Here is an 18610-nt window from a genome sequence, read left to right as displayed (position 1 = left end):
CCTCCCAGAAGTGGTCCCCAATATCCCCAAGCACCCCTTGCCTGACTCTTGTGTTGGGGCTCCCCAGGGGAAGGGACACAACAACTTGAGGCAGTGTAATTTGTCTCAAATTAAACGTGGGGAACAGAGGTAGCTGCGAAGCTGCGAGCCACCCCTCCCTCCCCCTCCCCCCGCTCTGGGACGCAGCCAGGCCCTGGACCAGAGAGATGGTAGGAGGAGACAGAGTGCTGTGCTGGAGGCAGGGCAGGCAGTGTCCCGGGGTCCTCGGCCATGGGGCCGGGCAGGTCATCAATGCATCTTGCCCAGCTGGATCTTCTTCCAGGCTTCCGAGGCAGTGAAGATGCAGGAGTCCAGAATGCCGGCCACGGTGAAGGTCCCGCCAATGATGGCACAGATCTGAAAGGGGGAGGTCAGAGGTCAGCGCTAGACAGAGGGCCAGGCCAGCCGGCTTCCACATCACGAGGCGCAGGTGCTCTGCACCCCCCCCCCCATGGTAACCAATGGGAACTGGAACATACTTGGGGCTCAACCCCCCCCTTGTTGGATAACGAATTTCATAAGAATAAAAGTAATCAGCTGTAGCTCCTTAAATTCCCATATTCACCTTCTGAATAAGGACGGGGATTGTTCGACCCATTTCACAGGTGAGGAGACTGAGGCGTAGTTAGGTAACTAAGCTCACACAGTACGGAACCGCCCAGGGACCTGAACTCAGGTCCGTCTGGACCCTGAGCCTGTGGTCCGCACCTCTCTGATTTGTCAGACATTTACAATCCCATTTGCAGATGAAGGAATGGAGCTTCAGAGAAGCGTCACCACTGGTCACGCAGCCAGCAAAGGGCAATCCTGTCCGTCAGGTCCAGGCGCGGTGCCGCCTGGGGCCGAGATCTGGGGTGGGCGGAAGAGGCAGCAGTGCCCTGGGTGGACTGGAGGGGGAAGCAAATCTCTCTCAGCAGCTTTCGCTCTCCCGCTGGGATGGGTAGCCATCAAATAATCATATCCAATAAATGCAAAATTACAGCCAAGGCAAGTGCTACAGAGAGAGGGGCCCGCGGTGCTACCAGAAGGCTCCCCTCAGGGCAGTTTCTGAGGGCACCATTATCTTTCGGGACCAGATAACCCATTGTGGGGGCTGTCCTGGGCACTGAAGGACGGTTAGCAGCATCCCAGGCCTCCACCCACGAGACACCTGTAGTCTCTTCTCCTTGTTGTGACAACCAAAATGTCTCCAAACATTGACAAGTGTCCCCTGGGGGTGACAACCGCTCTAGACTAAGAATCGCTGCAGTAGGGGGGATGATAATGAATGTCGCCTGCATGTCTGTACTCCGTCACGTCCTGCCACCTACTAACCACAGCAAATCAGAAAGCGCTCACACCTTCCCTGTGCCAGGCACGGTCTGAGGTGCTTCGTGCCTCCTACCAAGGAACCCCCAGACCAACCCGACAGGGGAGGTAGGATTCTTATGCCTGTTTTACAGCCAGGGAAACTGAGGCCCAGAGACCCTGGATCACTTTTCTAAAGCCACAGTGATTAGCGGCCGAGCTGGGGCACAAAACGCTGGGGAGTCTGCTCTCTGCACAGGACGCTACTGCTTCTCAGGCACGGAATGCCCTCCCAACCGAACTCTGCCCTTTGCTATGAAGTTGTCAGAACTCCACTGGTGGCGTGTCAAACTCATGCGACGCGTTACTCAGAATGTTCTGACCTACCTGTCAGCTTTCTGGTGCCATAGGTCAATCAAAGTATGAATGGTGGAAAACGAAAGAAGTTCATAAGAGGTTTTTGCAAGGGAACTTGAAATGTATCTCCTCCTTGAACACACACTTCACGCCGTTCGTGAGAACCAATACCACCCACACCCCGTATAGCTGGGAGGGAAGCACTTCACTCATGTACCCATGTGGCCCAGAGGGAAATAACTTGTCCAAGGTCACACAGCAAGTGTGTGGCGGAGCCACGTCTATCTACTCCAGTCTCCCTTGTCCCCACATACTACATTTAAGCAGCCCTTAAATGACCACAGGACTCAAAAGAAGCCATGTTGGGCAGCTCCAGAGGGCCCCCAAGACTGCCTTGAAGGCACCACTGGGTGGCCAGCCAGCCACGACACTGGGCGCCTGGGAGAGGACTCTGGGAGAGAGCAGCGCCTTAATGGAGCCTCTGGTGCCAAGTGCAGGAGGCCAGGAGACACGGCGGAGGCGAGGGAAGTGCGAATCGAACCGGCATTTATTTTTAAAATGGTATTTCTACGAGATGAGCTCAGCAGGGCCTGTGAGGCCCAGGCCAGACAGAGCGGGTCTGTATGGATGGGCTGTAAGTGGAGCAGCTGTGGCATTCCAGTAATAACAGCCCACGAAACCGTAGCGGCCCCCCGGGGAGTGAAGAGGCTGGGGGCGCTGGGGGGATTATGATGAAGTGCTTTCAGTGGGCACGGCCTCGCCCTGCCAGCCTCAGAGGGTGACGGCAGGGGAGCTGGTTTATTTCGGTAGAGCGGATCAGATGATGGGAGATTTTATACCACAAAATGCTTTTAGAGCTTGGATCCGAGGATAGGAAAATGTGACTTGAGTGCAATGGAGCAAATAATAAAAAAATAAAAAATAACCACACACACACACATCTATATTCATCTATACACCTTGGAGCCCGAGCGCGCCTGTGATTCACACACACGGGGCACACAGGCTGAAGGCTCCTGTGACGGCGCCAGCCCGGAGCCGGAGGTGACATGTGCACTGGGGTCCACAAGGAAACACGGGTGGGGGAACTGAGGAGGCCCTGCAGTGAGCCCTGTGCCAACCCACTGGGATCACCCCGCTGAACAGCATGTCCCCCGGTACCCCACATGTGTGGAAGGTGCTGGTCACCAGGCAGCTGAGGACAGGAAACTGACACCTTTTTTGGGGGGTGGGGGGACTCAAAAGTTGAAAGAAATCTAATAGCCTGATCTGCCACGGCTCTTCTCATTTTGTCTATAGGCTGTTTGGGCCCCAACGCGCTCAATTCAACAGGCAGTGCGTGACTGGCCACGAGTGGGCTTGTGGGGAGGGTTCTCTCAAGCCATGGGGGCCCCTGGATGCTGACTCAGGGGTGGTCGCAGAAACCCCAGCACCAGGAGATTAACACATCTGGACTCGTCCAGGGAGGTGGTGGCCCACGGTCAGGTAAGTGCCGAGAAGTGCCTGTGACGGACACTGGCTAGCAGCCGAGCGCCCGGGGCACAGGTAGTTCTGCCTCCTTGGCCCACCTCGGCCCTCTTGCCACAGCAGGCACTCGGTACAGGTTTATGGAGTAGGTACAGGGCTGATTCAGTCTGAGAGTAAATGTACAAACGAATGAACGAAGGGATGACCTGCTCAGAAACGGAGCAGGACTCCATGCCAAGGGGACTCACTCCCAGGGTGTCAGCCAGGAGGAGGGGCTGTGGAGGAGCCTCTGGATGGTGGGGGCCCCTCCCACTGCGAGCCCTTGCGTCACCCTAGCTCCCCGTGCCTCAGTTTCCCTACTTTTACAACTGAGAAGGCTAATCCTCACCAGTCAGGGTGGCTGTGGGATTAAATGAGTGTCCCTGCCACTCTTGAATGCCTGTTCCCTCGGTCCCTCACTGCTGCCATACTTTGTACCTCCCGGCCAGGGACAGTGGGACAACCTGGGGGGGGGGGAGGGGGGCGGGGGAGGGGAGGAATGAAGTAAATAGGGCCGCTGAGCCAGAAAGGGCCACCGCAGCCAGCACAGGCAACCCTCCTCTGGGCAGCAGCTCCAGCTCTAGACTCCAAAACGAAGATAGGATATCCAGGCCCCAGCGCGTCTGGGACAGGCAGGGCACTTTGAGTTGGGCAGAAGTCACCAATAATGCCCCTTTGTTCTTCCGCAGGGCCCGCCCCGCTGCGGTCTGCCAGCTTCCCGACCTCCTACCTCGGCTGGAATGAAGTCAGCTTGTCTACCTCGAAAGGAAGGGGTGTGTGTGCGCATGCTTCCCTTACGTGCTCAGTCCGGCTCTTAATTCCTTCTGCTATGGAAAGGATCCGTTCCAGCGGCGCTGGTGGGAGAGCTGGGTCCCTCCGCCGTCCCACCAGCACCGGCCCTTCCCCGGAGCGTGCAATGCACAAGCATGACAGACACGCCACAGGGGGCAGGGGACACGACAGGCCCCCGAGCACACATCCCTAGGGCTGGATCCCGGCTCTGTGACTCTGGCCGGGAAAAGCAGTGGGAGAGCCTTGGCTCCTCTCATCTGTAAAATGGGGCCCACCACGGGGACGAGACGACCTCTGTCCAGCTGCCCGCTGTCCTAAGCCCCGGGAGCCGGTCATCCCCATCCCCTTGCCCTTCCCCGGGCAGCCAGCGCTGCTGTGGAAAAGCACAGTGTTAGGAAATGAATAATGGATCTGCGGGCCACGGAGCGGGCGGCGGCAGACAGGCTGGAGCCGAGGATGAGAGCACGGAGCCCGGCGGAGGTGGGGGCTGTCTCCGGGAGCGATGACTGGGCCCTGGCAAGGTGGGGGTGGGGCAGCGGGTGTGGAGGTCCCCGCCCAGAGGTGTCACACCTGCCGGACGACCCATATCCACCCTCTAGTGCAGGGGTCTGGGGGCGGGGGGCGCAGGAGTCCTCTCCCTGCCATTGTTATCATGGCCACAGCTGAAAAACACCTGCCTCCCCCTCAGAAAAAAACCCCCACCCTGGTTGCGCACCTACTATGTGCCAGGCCTCTAACGGCACTTTCCTCTGCCTTCTCGTGCAGTCCTTGCAAGTGCTTGGGGAAATGGGGGACCCCCATTCCACAGATGGGGAAAAAGACTTAGAGAGGGGCTGACTTGTCCAAGGTCACACAGCTGCCATGGAGGGTGACAAGAATCCAGGCCTGGGAGGCTGGCTGCCAAGGGCCTGCTTCTTCCAGTTAGACCACCCTGCAGGCTGCCCTCGGTCTCCACCTTTCTGTACAGATGGCTTCTTTGCATTTCGTTTTCTCAATTCTGTTATCAAATGTCCCGAAGGAAGGGGTCCCCCTCAGCGAAGTGTGTGAAGTGAGCATGGCTGTGAAAGTGAGTGCAGGGTGAGCCAGGGGAGCCCTCCCCGTCCCAGTCTTCCCCATGCGCGTGAGAGTCTGCCTTCGCAAGGCTTCCGGTCCAACCGAGGCATCTGCTTCAGACCCAGCTGGAGCAATCTGTCCCCGGTACGCAGCCTTCTGGAAGGCCTAGGTCTGCTCAGACGTCCGGAAGGATCGGAACTGGCTTTTTTGCAGGTTTTTCTCCCCCCCCCAGACTAACTGAATAACTGAGCTGCTTGTTTGGGTTTGTTCTGTTCCGCAGATAACGGAAACTGTCCTGGGGGGACCGGTGTGGACACTGTTCATTGTTTGACACCTGTTTATTTATCACCAGCCTGCACTGTCACAGACCTGGAGACCGGAGGTGACAGGACCCAGCCCCGCCCTCTGGGAGCTCACGGTCCCGAGCAGAGAGACACTAAATCTGAGTGCCGGAACGGAGGCTCAGAACACGGCGTCTGCGCCAGCCCAGCCACAAAGCCGCTCTTTCCCCGACGCACACAATCTTACCAGGTAAAACCTTCTCAGGTTTGTGTCCTCTCAATTCTTTGGGCCACCTCCCCCCACCAGACACCGGCTGCCTTTTGTCTGCAGTGGATTCCTTCAGGTGCCCAAACAGATGAGCGAAAGGTAATCAGAGAAAGGCAAGCAAACTTGCAAACCAAAGCCTGAACAGCTTACTTTTCTATGGTTTGCACATGTGTGACTATGACTTTATCCCACGTGCTCACAATATCATCTTGTTTCCTGCTATGACGTTTTTTCCTCTAGTTCCCAGAATGGAAGTCACTGTATTGAAGGGTCCTGGGGTCCTACCAACAACCCCATGGCTTCTGGGGACTCTTGCTGGAACATCCTTGAGAGCCACTGTTTTGAAAGAGGAAGGGTGGGCTTTAGGGTCAATTCCAGCCTTGCCGTTCACTGGCTGTGTGATCTTGGATGGGTTTCTTTACCTCTCTGGGCCTCAATGAACTCATATACAGAATAGGAATAACATCATCTACCTTGCAGGGTCCCGGGGGGTGAGGGGTTAAAGGGAATAACTATACAATGACGTGCAGTAAGCAGAGCTATACCATCACTTCTTCAAGCAGCTAGCCCTTGTATATTTCTGAGCACCAATGTGCTAGCCGGGCCCTGTGCTAGCTACATGCCAGGGACACAGAGCTGAATCAGGCCTGGCAACTGCGAGCGAGGTGCAATCTCAAGTTCGCGGGATTATTTCGCTGGCAAGAAGCACCTTGTGGGCAGGGATCATGTCTAATTCAGCCTCTCCTGCTGCCCATCGGGAGCGTGCCAGTACCAGCCAGTACTTTTCGGTGGTCAAAAATGGTCATAGCCGTACTGGCCCATTTTGGTATTTGGTGGCTTCTGGCTGCCCCGCCCGCCTGCCCCAACAGAATAAAGCACACAAGGAAGGCAGTGTGACACCGAGCCATCCGATCTGCCACTGCCAGCCACTCAGCAGGAATCTCAAAAAGGGGCTGCAGCAAGTGGCAGGGGACAACTGCATGTGTGGGAGGGGACACCGTGAAGGGGACCACTTGTTAAAAACACCATCTGTTTCCTCCCTTAGTAGAGGAATTTTCCGGAACAGCACAAAGCGGAGGGCTGAGCAGCCCGGTGGAGCCTTCCGCGAGAAGAAACGCCCCTCTGCCCAGGCTCAGGACGAGACCCTGCAGGAGCGGCTCTGAACAAGCAGGTACTGGATACTTAGAACGGCCTCGGGACGGCCCCAGCCGCCGCTCCCCTCCACACCCACAGCCACCCCCCACCAGCTGTGCCCACTCCTCATTCCAGTCCGCCCACAGCTGCCTCTGCAGCCACCACATGACGACATCCTGGCCTAAGCCCCCTCTTCAACAGCCTCTCTGAGGAGCTATTTGCAGAGGCCCCCATTTAGGGACCAGGGCTTTGCACGCAAGTGTTTTGATTTTAAAAAGAGAAAGAAGTCATAGCAGGCGCCCGCACTTCCAGACCGGCCCCACCCTGCCCTTCCCGGGCTGCTGGGGGTCTTTGTGTTATGTGTCTGCCTGCGTACGTCATCCTCACATCTGCTGTCCCGTGACAAGGGCCACTGAAGCTGCACAATGACGCCATCTGCCAGGCACAGCCAGCTGGCTCAAGGCTCACCCTAGTTGCCATGGAAACCAAGATGGTGTCACGGGGCCCTCAGAAAACCCAGCAGGCTAACACTGTCCAGAGGCTCCCTGCAGCACAATTCACACTGAGGCGGAGGTGGTGGAGGGGCTCGTGGCCGGAGTCGTGGTGGCGGTCGGCCTCTGGGTGATGAAGGACAGGCTCCTGCCCTGTGCCTTCTTGGGACACCCGGCTCTCAGAAGTCCAACCCCATCGAAGTAGGCTACCTGGCTTTCCCATGACATGCTACTTCCTTTGCTTCGACTCTCTCCCCTTCACTCAGCCTAGAAAACATCTCCTTGTCCTTCCAGACCCACCTCAGGGTTTCCTTCTGAGAACTTTCCAAACAGAGGGGACTGTGCCTGCCTCTGTGTCCCCACCATGCCTGGTGCCCAGCTCCAGCGGCGCCCACGCTGGAAGGGACTGCATCTCCCTGTGTGCTTGCCCATGTCCCTGCCAGCCAGGGAGCAGCCTGAGGACAGATGATGTCTAATTTATCTTTCCTGTGGCCTAGCAAGGGCCAGGCATGTGGAAAATTCTAGCAAATGCTAAATGAATAAATGAAGTCCCTTCATTTCTCAGCCTCTTCCCAAGGGTTTCAGCCCTCAGAGCCTCAACTGCCTGGCACTGTGAGGCATGAAGATGCTCCCAGCCCTACTGCAAGCTGTGGGCATAGGACTGTCAAGGCCACCCCTCACAGAGGCACCTACTTGTACCTTAGTTTCTAATTCTGGGCACACGGTTGGAGTACCGGGCTAAGAGTCAGAGCCGAGACCCACTGGAGGGAGAGTCTTGATTGCTACTCCTATTTTGTGGACTGGGAGATGAAGGCCTGGCTGTGGACACCTGACCTTTCTGCCTCTTGGCACCCGCTCCTCCCTCTCCCGCGAACTGGCCCCTGACTCTTCTCTTGTGGATTCTGTCCTCGGGCTCTGAGTCGGGGCCGGCCACCTGGAGCACTCGTTCATTTTCCAGGTCACAAGGGTGGCATGGGACTGGAGCCAGGCCAATGACAGCACTCTCCTACCCGGGACTCGGGGTGGAATTACTGAGAAAGAGGCATTTCCTGTTGGTAAATTATTTTTGAAAATGAAGCCACTGCAGAGGAATGCAGGTGGAAGCAAGACCTACCAGAGACAATATTGATGCCTGGATCGAGCTGTACCTGAGGCCTACCCTCCTCCAAGCAGCTCGATGTGGGGTCTGTCTCTTCCGGAGGAGAGTCCTGACTGGCACAAATCTAGTCAGAGCCAGAAGTGAAAGTGCCAGGACTGAACCCCTGATCCTGAATTATATTAAAAGTATAAGGAGGCCCTGGCTGGTGTGGTTCAGTGGATTAAGCGCCAGCCTACAATCCAAAGGGTTGCTGGTTCGATTCCCAGTCAAGGCACATGCCTGGGTTGTGGGCCAGGTCCCCCGTTGGGGGCGTGTGAGAGGCAGTCACACATTAATGTTTCTCTCACTCTTCCCCTCTCTCTAAAAATAAAGAGGCCTCGGTTTCCCCATCTGTGATATGGGGGCCGTCCCCCATCTCTTCACCTCAGCTGACTCTGGTACCAAACACCTCTGGGCATCTCAGCTGAAGTGGGGCACTGTAACCCTGCTCTTCTGACCCCAAGGACATTTTGAATGGGAGGCCAGGAAACAGTATACTCGACAGAAATCGTGAGTATCAAAGAAAAATGACATCAGCTTGAAGCAGCCCTGCAGAAGACTGGACTTGGAGGAGACAGTGGCAAAGAAAAAAAAAAAAGAGAACGGGCAGGAAGGAAAGAAAGAAAAAACCTGACAACATCGGCAGCTCTGGTTGGAAAACAGACACAGGGGAAAAAAGGAGGTAAGTCTTCCCTGTAAGATTCACACAGAAAAGGAGAAACCCTGCTAGGAATAATTTCCACAAACCTGAAAAACTGGAGAAAACCACAAACAGCGAATCGCGCCATACACAGATCTGCTTAAGAGATGACTTTGGTGGCATTCCCCTCTGGGAAGTATTTTCTTGATGAGACGCCATGGATACTGACGCTATTCTGATGACGTTTCTGGACGTCCCGGGCATCAAAGCCCCCCGCGCACAGCCTGAGCCCCAAGCCCCAAGGGCTGTGTCCTGTTTCTTCCAGAACCAGTGGGGGCGCCCAGGGAAGAAGCCCACAGCAGGTACCCCTCCCACTCACCGTGGTGATGAACCTGTACAGGGGCTGCCGTCTCTCTGTGTACTTGACCGTGATGGGGCTGAGGTCGTACCGGAACCAGATGGCAGGGATGATGCGGCCGGTGTGGCTGTAGGCGACGTACTCCTGTGGTGCGGGAAGGGCGAGGGGTGCGAACACGAGACTCAGACCCACAAACCACACCTCACAGCAGGTGGGGGTGGGAATCCAGGGGATCCCCCTGCCACCCACGTGAACGGGCTTGCCTCCTTGTCTCCCCTGGGAGCCAGCCCCCGCCAGCCCCTCCTCTCACACCCTTTCTCCAGAGGCTTTGCCCTCAGCATGTGGACAGGCAGCACTGCAGGGGGCATCTTGACCCTTCTGGCTGCCTGGCAACTGCGTATTTTGATTCCGGAAGCAGAGATGGAAAAGGACAAGTGTGGTCTGGGCTCAGTGGGAGTCACTCCTGGGTGTGCAACAGCCATTCACTTATTCACCAAGCTTCCTGAGCACTGCTCCTGTTTGCCGGTGCCTGGCACCGTGATCACTGCTGGGGACCCCCAGGAGGTGAGCCCCGCCCCACCCCCGGAGGGGGTCACAGTCCGGAGGAGGCAGACAAAACAGTATATGTCATACGGTGACACTGCACATGCGGGGACAGAGGGACATGGGGTGCTGAGGGGGCCGTGAACAACAAGCGAGTCCCCCGGGGGGCATCTGGAAGGCTTGGCGAGGAGGGGACACTGTATACCCCCCGGACACCCTGAGGAATGCGTGCGACTAAGAGATGAGTTGCAGGCCTGGCAGGGAGGGAGGTTCTTTGAAGAAGGAGCACCCAGAACGGAAGGCCAGAGGGCTCAGCCCATAGCAAGCCCTACCGGGAAGGCCCCCGGCCGGGCCCAGAAGGGTGCTCAGGGGCCGAATAACTGTGCGTCCTCTCCGGTCTGGGTGCTTCGGGATGCCGAAACCTCTGTGCTACCCGCATGCAGAGGAGACCAAGCCAAACCGCAGGGGCGCCCCCAACCCCAAGTGCTGGGCCTGATCCCAGGCTTCTCCCGGGGCTAAGCCCAAGACCTGCCCTCACTGTTCACTGTCCCAATGGGTGCCACTCACTCTCGGGGCAGGCTGGGGCCAAGGCCACAGAGAGAGCTGAGCAAGCTGTTCTGGCTGATGAGCCTTGCCAAAGCCTCAGGGGAAGAAGCCCTGGGCAGAACAAGATCAGCTTTCTCTATGGAGAGCTGATGGGGCCGGGTGACTGTCTGGGTCACAGCCCTAGGGCTGAGGGACAGAGTAAAAATAACAAAAAAATAGCAGCACGTATCCAAAGCCTAATCCAATGCCTGGTTTTAAAGGCAATGCCTCTCATTCAACAGCAATCTTATAAGGAGGACATCATTTTGCAAATGAGTAAACTGAGGCACCGAGGGGTTATGTGACTAAGTGACGGAGCCGGGTCGGAACTGGCAGTCTCCTCCACAGCTCATGCTCTTTCTGCTCAGACTGCATCCACGTTCTCCCAAGTGTTAGATGCTGTCAGCACTGGGGGTGACAGTGACACGCCCTCCAAGGAACAAGAGACTCAAAGAAACAGGCTTCCCCTGGGAGAGTTCCGTCAGCATGGGCAGATCAGAGCAGAGGGAGGAACGCGCAGCCCGGCAGACTCTTGCCCCTTGTTCAGACTGAGTCGTGATGTGACCAGGAGGCCGGGCTCTGGAACCCGGGGAGAACCTGGTTCTAATCCCCACTGGGCCATTTGGTAGCTCAGTGATCACCTTTCCATGTCCCGGGGGTCAAATATGTAAAATGGGAACAGTAAGAGTCCCGATGTCACAGCTGTCATGATGGAAAAAAATGGGAGGGGGAGAGCTTAGCAAAATGTCCAACCCATTAAAGGTGCCCAATAAATGACAGCGACGACTCTTACTATTATTATTATTGAGCTAAACACTGTATCACTCAGAAGGGGCTTGGGCAGCCCTAGAACAGAAGAAAAGGAGGCGTCTTGATGGTAAAGGGGTCTACTGGGGTGGGAGCATTCACAGGGTCCTCTCCAGGGAAGCCTGAGGCTCTCAGCTCGAAACCACGAACTGCTGGTCCCCCCATTCCGCTGGCCCTGACCATGCTCCGGTTCCCACTGAGGCCTGCCTGCTTCTCCAGGACTTTGAGTGCTGGGGTCCCGGGACCTTCCCGTTAACCAATGGCCCCTCCATTGGATAAAGTGCTGGTGCCCTGAAAGCCAGAGCATCAGTCTTGTGCGGACCCAACAGGGTCCCTAGTCTGAAGGACCTGGGCCAGAGGCAGGGCTATGGAGCCATGTGTTGCCCTCGTGGACCTGTCGGGGAGCCCCCCCCACCCACCTGCCCGCTCTCTCTCACAGCCCGCCCAGACCCTTGTCGCCGCTGCTCGCGGCCAGCAGAGGGCACCGTTGCACGCCGCGCGGCCCGGCCGCAGCCCCGGTACCTTGTTGGCCACCGTGTACTGGTAAGAGTACCGCTGCTTGCCGCTCTTGTCTTCGTAAACCGTGGGCACGATCTTCAAGATGTAGTCGTGGGAGGCGAGGGCTGCGGGAAGGACACAGCAGAATGAAGCAGAGGGCGGGACGGGCACTGCCTGGCTGGCAGCGGCTCTATGTCATTTTGACCTTGAACCTGCTCGGCTTGGCTGGTGGTTGGGGGGTGAGGTTGGGCCCCAGGCTCCACATTTTCCTCCCCTAAGGACCCCTCTTCATTTTCTCCCTTTGACACCAGGAACTGAAAGACCCCACCTGTCAGGATCTTTACGCCTGTATTTAAGACTACATTTCTGGACACGGCGCGACGTCCATTAGTAGGGCAGGCGTTGAAAGGGGGGTGCTGGGAGAGGCATTTTCCAAGAGGAACTGTGACGTCAAAAGAACCCAGTTATATAACAAGGTGAATAACACATTTCTGTGCATTGGGAACAGGGAAGGCTCACACCCTCTGTGTGCAAAAATACATAAAAGAATTTTCTGGAAATATGCCCAAAGAACTATTAGCAGCTTTTGCCTCTGGGGAGGAAAGCAGGATGTGATAAAGATCCCATTTTATTGTGCACCCTCTGGTCCTGTTGGAATATTGTTACTTGAAAAACAAACTGGGTGTAGGTTTTAAAAAGAACCCACAAACCAGAAAAACCTGCATCTATGAACAGTTGATTCATTTCTTTCCCTACGTTCAATTAACAGATCCGTTCTCCCTCGCCCTGGCCCGTCATGTACCCGGTATAACTCTCACCCCCACCCCCGCGGGATGGGGAGGCCACAGAGGGCAGGGACCCAGCCTGACGCCTCCCCGTGTCCCCAGAACCCTGCATGGAGCCTGGTACAGAGCGGACAGCGGCCAATGCTTATTGAATGAACGAGGGATGACTGGGCAGAGGCATGAATGGGAGAGCAGATGAATCAGCTTCTGATAAGCATGAGGTAACCGGAATCAAACACTAGGCTGATAGAACTCTGGCCCCAAGCTGCCAAATATTGCTCGGGAAAGGTATGAATTCCCTCGGGCCTTCTGGGATGCCAAGAGAAGCTGGGTCAGGGGCCCGGGGGCTAAAATAACAAATCAGAAATGTAGGCCTGTGGGCTCTAATCCTGGTGTCCTGGCTGAGTCAGTCCCGAGCCCTGCCTGCCCTCAGCTTTTGTAAGAGGTTGGGGATACAGCTGGTGTTTGTGGTCCCTTCCTGCTAACGCCGAGCTCGGGAAGGAAGGGATAGAGATTCCTGAACTGTCTGCTGACCTGACTCCTTTCAGAACCCGGGAAGAGCCCTGCAGCCTCGGGGCTGAGCCCATGAAGACCTAAGACCCCTCTGCTCAACCCCAAAGTGGTCCTCAGATAATAAAAACACTAGAGTCACCCAGGAAAGGCGGACACCTCGGCTTCACCCCTGAAGATTCCTGCTCCGTGTGCCTGGGGTGGGACTCAGAATCCATCTGCATTTTAAACCAGAAGCCCAAGACCACACCTGAGCTACAGAGCTCCAAGAGTCTGTTATCACCCTGGTTAAAAACTTGGAGGCATGAGGACCACATCTGTAATAGTTCTATTACACAGTATGGAGGTTACCGGGGAAGAAGGACAAAGAGGGCAGAAGTTGTATGACAAAGGTACATCCCTGCAACTTATATAATGTTATCGACCAATGTAACCCCAACACACTACAAATAAATTTAAAATAGTTCTGCTAAAATTTGCACCAAAAAATGATCATAAGTAAAAGCAGTAAGAATCGCTCACAGATCCACCATCCCCAGGAAACCGTGGATTTGCACTCTGATGTATAAACTGCCAGACTTGTATTTACACACGTTTACGTTCTCCTAAAACCGGATCATACTGCAGCTTTTTCTAAAAACAACATCACAGACCGCAGAGCGCCGGCTCCATAGGGGTGCTGGTTATTTGCGCTGCCGGACCCCCCAGCACGGTGCCTGGCACGTCATCGGTGCCCAGTAAACGCATGCTGCCTGCATGCCAGTGAGCTTCTGACGCGCTGCGGTCCGTGACGGCACGCATCCTGTGGCATGGCCGCGTGCGACGCACTCACCCAGGCCGCCGTGGCGAGACGCGGGCGTTGTTTCTCAAGTTCACTCTTATAAACAATGACCTAACAGACATCGTTTTCTCCTAAATCACTGGACACTCTTATTAATTATTTCCTTAGCTTCCTCTCTCATGAGCAGAATGGATGACTCACACACAATGAACATTTTGGGGGCCTTTGATACAATTTGCCAAACGTCCACCAGAGACCCTGCACCTCACGCACCCACATGGAGTCCTTGTCAGCAGACCCGTCCCAGGGGCTGGTGGCTCCATTGCGACCCACGCAGGCCCATGTGCCTTTCCCGCTCCCTCCTGCTCTTCACACATCTCACTATGGAAAAGCTCAGACACAGAAGAAGAAACGGATCACGGAACCAACTCCCATGAGCCCGTTTCCGGGAGTCACAGTTAACAACAATGGCCAACTTTGCTTCAACTCTACCCCACCACTCCTCCTCCCCCACTTTATTTTGAAGCTAGTCCCAAACATCACATCCATTCATCCACAAATATTTTAGTGATGTCTCCTTAAGAGATCAGAACTCCTTAAAATAATACCCACCACCCCAAGGCCGTCCTCACAGCTCAAATGTCAACAACCAGCAGTCAGTATCTTCAAAGAGAGTGGCCTAGGCTAAGAAAATCAACAAATCTGTTCCTTAGCAGCAGTGGGGTTTCCTACAGAGAAGGTGGCAGTCAGGGAGGGCCGCTGAGTGGTGGTGTTTATGCCGAGTGCGGAATGACAAGCAGCAGCCCCCATGGGAAGACGGGAGCGCAGAGGGCCCCTCAGAGGCGAAGGCCCAGCACCCGGACGGAGGTTGAGAGCCGAGGAAACGAAAGCCAGTCCTGCGGCTGGCAGCCTGCCGCCTGACCTAATGCATTTTTCTTGCCACAAAGACGGCCTGAGATGGCTCTCGTCTTAGCCCCCGAGCAGGCGCGGCTCTCTGCCCATACCTCCTGCCGGCTCACACCCCGGGGCCTTGAGCTTGACCGGTTTCCCGACCTCGGCCAGCTGAGGGTGCGTGCTAACTGCAGGCACGTGGGGACAGCCACCTTGGGACCACACGCTGCCCTGACACAGACCTGCGACGACTCCCCACCATCCGTGACATTTGCACGAACACAGGAGGTACTTCAGCGTACTCGGACGCTGTGGAGGCAGCACGAATGGGCGCGGACCGCTGGGAGGCCACAGGGGAATAATGTAAACCACATACCGCGCGTGTCAGTGACATCGCTGTCACGGTGCAAACAAACTCAGCCTGGCAGAGCCGCTTGGTGGGCAGCCGTGCCTCCATCACCACCGGAAAAATCTGGACAACTCTGTGGTTATGTAACGAGGCCGGGTACAAAAATAAGGAGGTACACTGCTGTCCTCGCTTTGAAAAAATGACTTCTGCTCATGGACACGAACTCACAGGGACACAGAGAATGAAAAGCAGGGTTTCCTGGGGGTGGGGCGGGGCATGGGGAGATGTTTTCTCTTACTTGGATTTCTGATGATTGGAGAGCAGCAGGTACTTTTAAGAAACGATAAGAAAAGCCTGCCCTGGCTGGTGTGGCTCAGTGGACTGAGCGTCAGCCTGCAATCCAAAGGGTCGCTGGTTCGGTTCCCAGTCAGGGCACAGGCCTAGGCTGCGGGCCAGGTCGCCAGTTGGGGGCGTGTGAGAGGCAACCACACACTGATGTTTCTCTCTCTTTCTTTCCCCCTCCTTTCCCCTCCCTCTATAAATAAATAAAATGTTAAAAAATAAATAAATAAAAGAGCAGCCTTATGCATGAGAAGGAAGGTGAGCTCAGGTGAGGAAATTAGAGAAGATAAGGAGACCGGTGACCCGTCCTGCAGGACCCAGCGGGCAGACAGGCCCGAGTGTGTGCGTGCTTTCCTGCCTGTGTGCAGAGACACGGTACTCTCTTTCACCTGGGCCGAGGGGCCGGGGAGCTGAGGGGCGGAGAGGGCAGTGGGGGCCTTTGTGGGAGGAATGGGTCTGCACAGGAAGAGAGGGTGGGGTGGGGGAGGCGGCCCAGGTAGCCAGACCTGGTCTCACGGGCCACGTGACCCAGGATGAACGCTGGCTCTGCCACTGCTCCCTGCGGAACCTCAGCTGATTGGCTCTGAGGACTAAGAATTGTAACAGTGACCATGAGAACAGAGCTGGTGCTCACGGGGTAGTGCCTAGGGCGGCTGCACTCCCCAGGGCCAAGCCCCTTTGCTTCCTTTCTCTGAAAGACAGAGTTCCAGCTTCCCCCCAGGCTAGCAGTGGGGAGGAAGCCTGGGAGTGCCCCCTACCTTTCCCTCCCCTCCCCTCCCCGACTGGCTGTTCCCAGGGACGACACTTACGGTTGGAGGTGAGTCTGTCGGCTCCCCCGAGAGCATTGAAAGCTCCATGGACATTCTGGACCTGTGGAGTCACAGTGAGGGGACTGACCTCAGGATGCCGCCAACTTCAGACCTGTCCCCGGCTGTGAGGGGACAGCCTGGTACAAATTGGTTTAGGGACCTCATCCGTATGTAAAATGGGGATCCATCAGGGTCTGCCTCCTAAAGAAGTGGTGGTGAGCGAGAGACAGACACAGCACAGGCCTGGCACACAGCAGGCGGCAGCTTGCTTCCCATCTTAGGCAGCTACTACGTGCCACTGTGTCCTGGGTACTCGGGCCTGGCAGAGCATGGTGCAGAGCAGAAATTCCTAGATCCATGACTGTCTAAGGCATACAAAGGAAGATCCAGGGCCAGACACACCTGGTTTCTTACAAGCTGTGTGACCTTGAGCAAGTTACTGAATCAGTTGCCTCAGCAGGAAAAATAAATCCCATCCCACATCCCAAAGGGTGTTTTTGAGAGAATTAAAGAAGGGGCCACCGACAACCCTGTTTTCTAAGGGACAGAGGACAGGCTTCCGTGCAGGCTGAAGGTGCCTAGAGTAAGGAGGATGTGGCATGGGGCAAAGACTGGGTCTGAGTTCTGGCTGCAAGTGCACCTAAGTGACCTTGACAGTGGAGGTGCGTGTGTGTGTGCACCTGCGTGGAGGGCCCCTGCCCTCCAGCAACCTCAACCAGGAAGCAGAATTCTCACCGAGCAAGGCCTGGGGTCAGGACCAGGCTACCAGTCCCAGCGCTGTGGCCGGGCAGCTGCTTCCCCTGAGAGCCTCGGATCCCTTCGTCACAGATGCTGCAAGGGAATCTACCTCCAGGACCGTTAGCACGCCCCTGCCTGCCGCTGGGAGGGACGGGCTGGCCAGTGTCTGGTCCTCTGTGTTTGCTGCCCCAAGTAAGAAACTGTCGGGCTGGGCCTGCTGGAGGGGCCCCGTCGGGCAGAAAACGAGGTCTCGGAATACTTCATTCGCCATGCCACCTTACAGAATAGCGCAGGCCTGGGAGGTAACGCTGACGGGGCTGTGCAGTGGGACAGACCTGCTGGGGTCCCTGCACAAGTGGCTCCTCTGGTCCCAGCTCCACCTCTGTAAAACGTGGTGCTCCCTCCCACCTCATAAGGCTGCACTGACAGAGAAAGCACTAGCACTTAGTACTTGCTCATGAAAAGCGAGTCCCTTTCCCTAGGCCCCAGCTCTCCAGCTGAGGTTCCAAAGCCAGCCCAGCTGTCCGCTCAGAAGGAATCAAACAGAGGAGGTGTGGGATGGAGCGGAGGCTCAAAGGGGGTGACCCCTTTGGAGGGCATCGCTGTGCCCAGGAAGGACAGCTCTGGTGGGTGACACAGCCTCTGTGCGCCCATCCCTGGCTACACCATCTGCAGTATGGCTGCTCACCTGTAGTGTGTCCCCAAAGGAGAGCTTGTGGATGACATGGGTCATGTCCGGGTTCTGAGGCTGGGCCGTGGCACTGTGTGTAGACACATGGAAGTTGCCTGGGACCTGGGGAGAGACGCGAGTTTCAGGAGTTGGGGGGGGCTTCCCCAGAGGGTGGGGCGCAGGGCTTCTCCCTGGAGTCAGACAGCTCTACATTTGGACCCCAGCTTGGTCAGGCCATGAGACCTTGGCGGGGCCCCTGCCCCTCTCTGAGCCCCAGCTTCCTTGTCTGTGGACTGCAGCAATGACGGGAGCTACCCAACGGGGCTGCAAGGGCTGCTGGGAGGGAGAGCGTGTCTGTGAAGTGTCCCACTCCACAGAACAAGACACCACCAACTCCTGGCTGTTGGCTCCACCGTGGGTTGGGGGCCCACCTTAGGCCTGCAGACCAACGGCGCTTCCTGGAGCTCCAAACCAACACTGTCGCCCATTAGAGGAAGGGGTACGGCTTATGGGTTAGCAGCTTATTTTGCGAGCATGCCTGCTTCAAACTCTGTAGACCTCTCTCGGGAGTACGCAGGGCCTGAGCTTTGGGCTGCCGTGGGAGGAACCTGGCAGGCAGGGCCCGGCCCGGCCTCAGCAAGCTCACACCGAGTGGCCGGCACGGTGCCTGGGGCCTGGGCCCAGGGGCTGGGAGGAGGAGGCAAGCCGCTGGGTCTGGGCTGAGCAGGAATGCCGGCTTACGTGATCCCCCAGGAGAGACAGCACAGCCCACTCAGGGGCCCGACCACCTGTGACAGAGGAGCAGCTGAGGGCCACACGTGGGCTCCAGCCTGCCCCCACCTCCCAGCTGAGGGGCCGGGAGCATGGTCAGGAGCTAGCCTGTGTCTGTGTCCCCATCGGCAAAACCGGGGTGACAACCACAAAGGGTTACTGGGAGGATTTCATGAGGTGACGAGTA

The 18610-nt window shown here is 56.6% G+C and overlaps 1 protein-coding gene across 1 annotated transcript in view; it reads right to left on the bottom strand.

The window, feature by feature from the left end:
• Nucleotides 1-207: 207 nt before the first annotated feature.
• ERGIC1 (endoplasmic reticulum-golgi intermediate compartment 1) overlaps nt 208-18610 on the bottom strand; it is a 77952-nt gene continuing 59549 nt past the window's right edge. Inside the window, exons 6-10 of the mRNA XM_090288586.1 lie at nt 17671-17775; nt 16245-16305; nt 11802-11902; nt 9366-9488; nt 208-396 (exon numbers count right to left, since the gene is read on the bottom strand). Of these exons, the coding sequence (XP_090144712.1) occupies nt 289-396; nt 9366-9488; nt 11802-11902; nt 16245-16305; nt 17671-17775 (498 nt within the window). The 3' untranslated portion in view covers nt 208-288. The remainder of the gene's footprint in view (nt 397-9365; nt 9489-11801; nt 11903-16244; nt 16306-17670; nt 17776-18610) is intronic.

The sequence above is a fragment of the Furipterus horrens genome, unplaced genomic scaffold (genome assembly GCF_987537825.1).
Source record: "Furipterus horrens unplaced genomic scaffold, mFurHor1.1.pri manual_scaffold_10, whole genome shotgun sequence".
NCBI lineage: Eukaryota > Metazoa > Chordata > Mammalia > Chiroptera > Furipteridae > Furipterus > Furipterus horrens.
The sequence above is the reverse complement of the archived record's forward strand: the minus strand, read 5'-3'. Positions and strand labels throughout refer to the sequence as shown.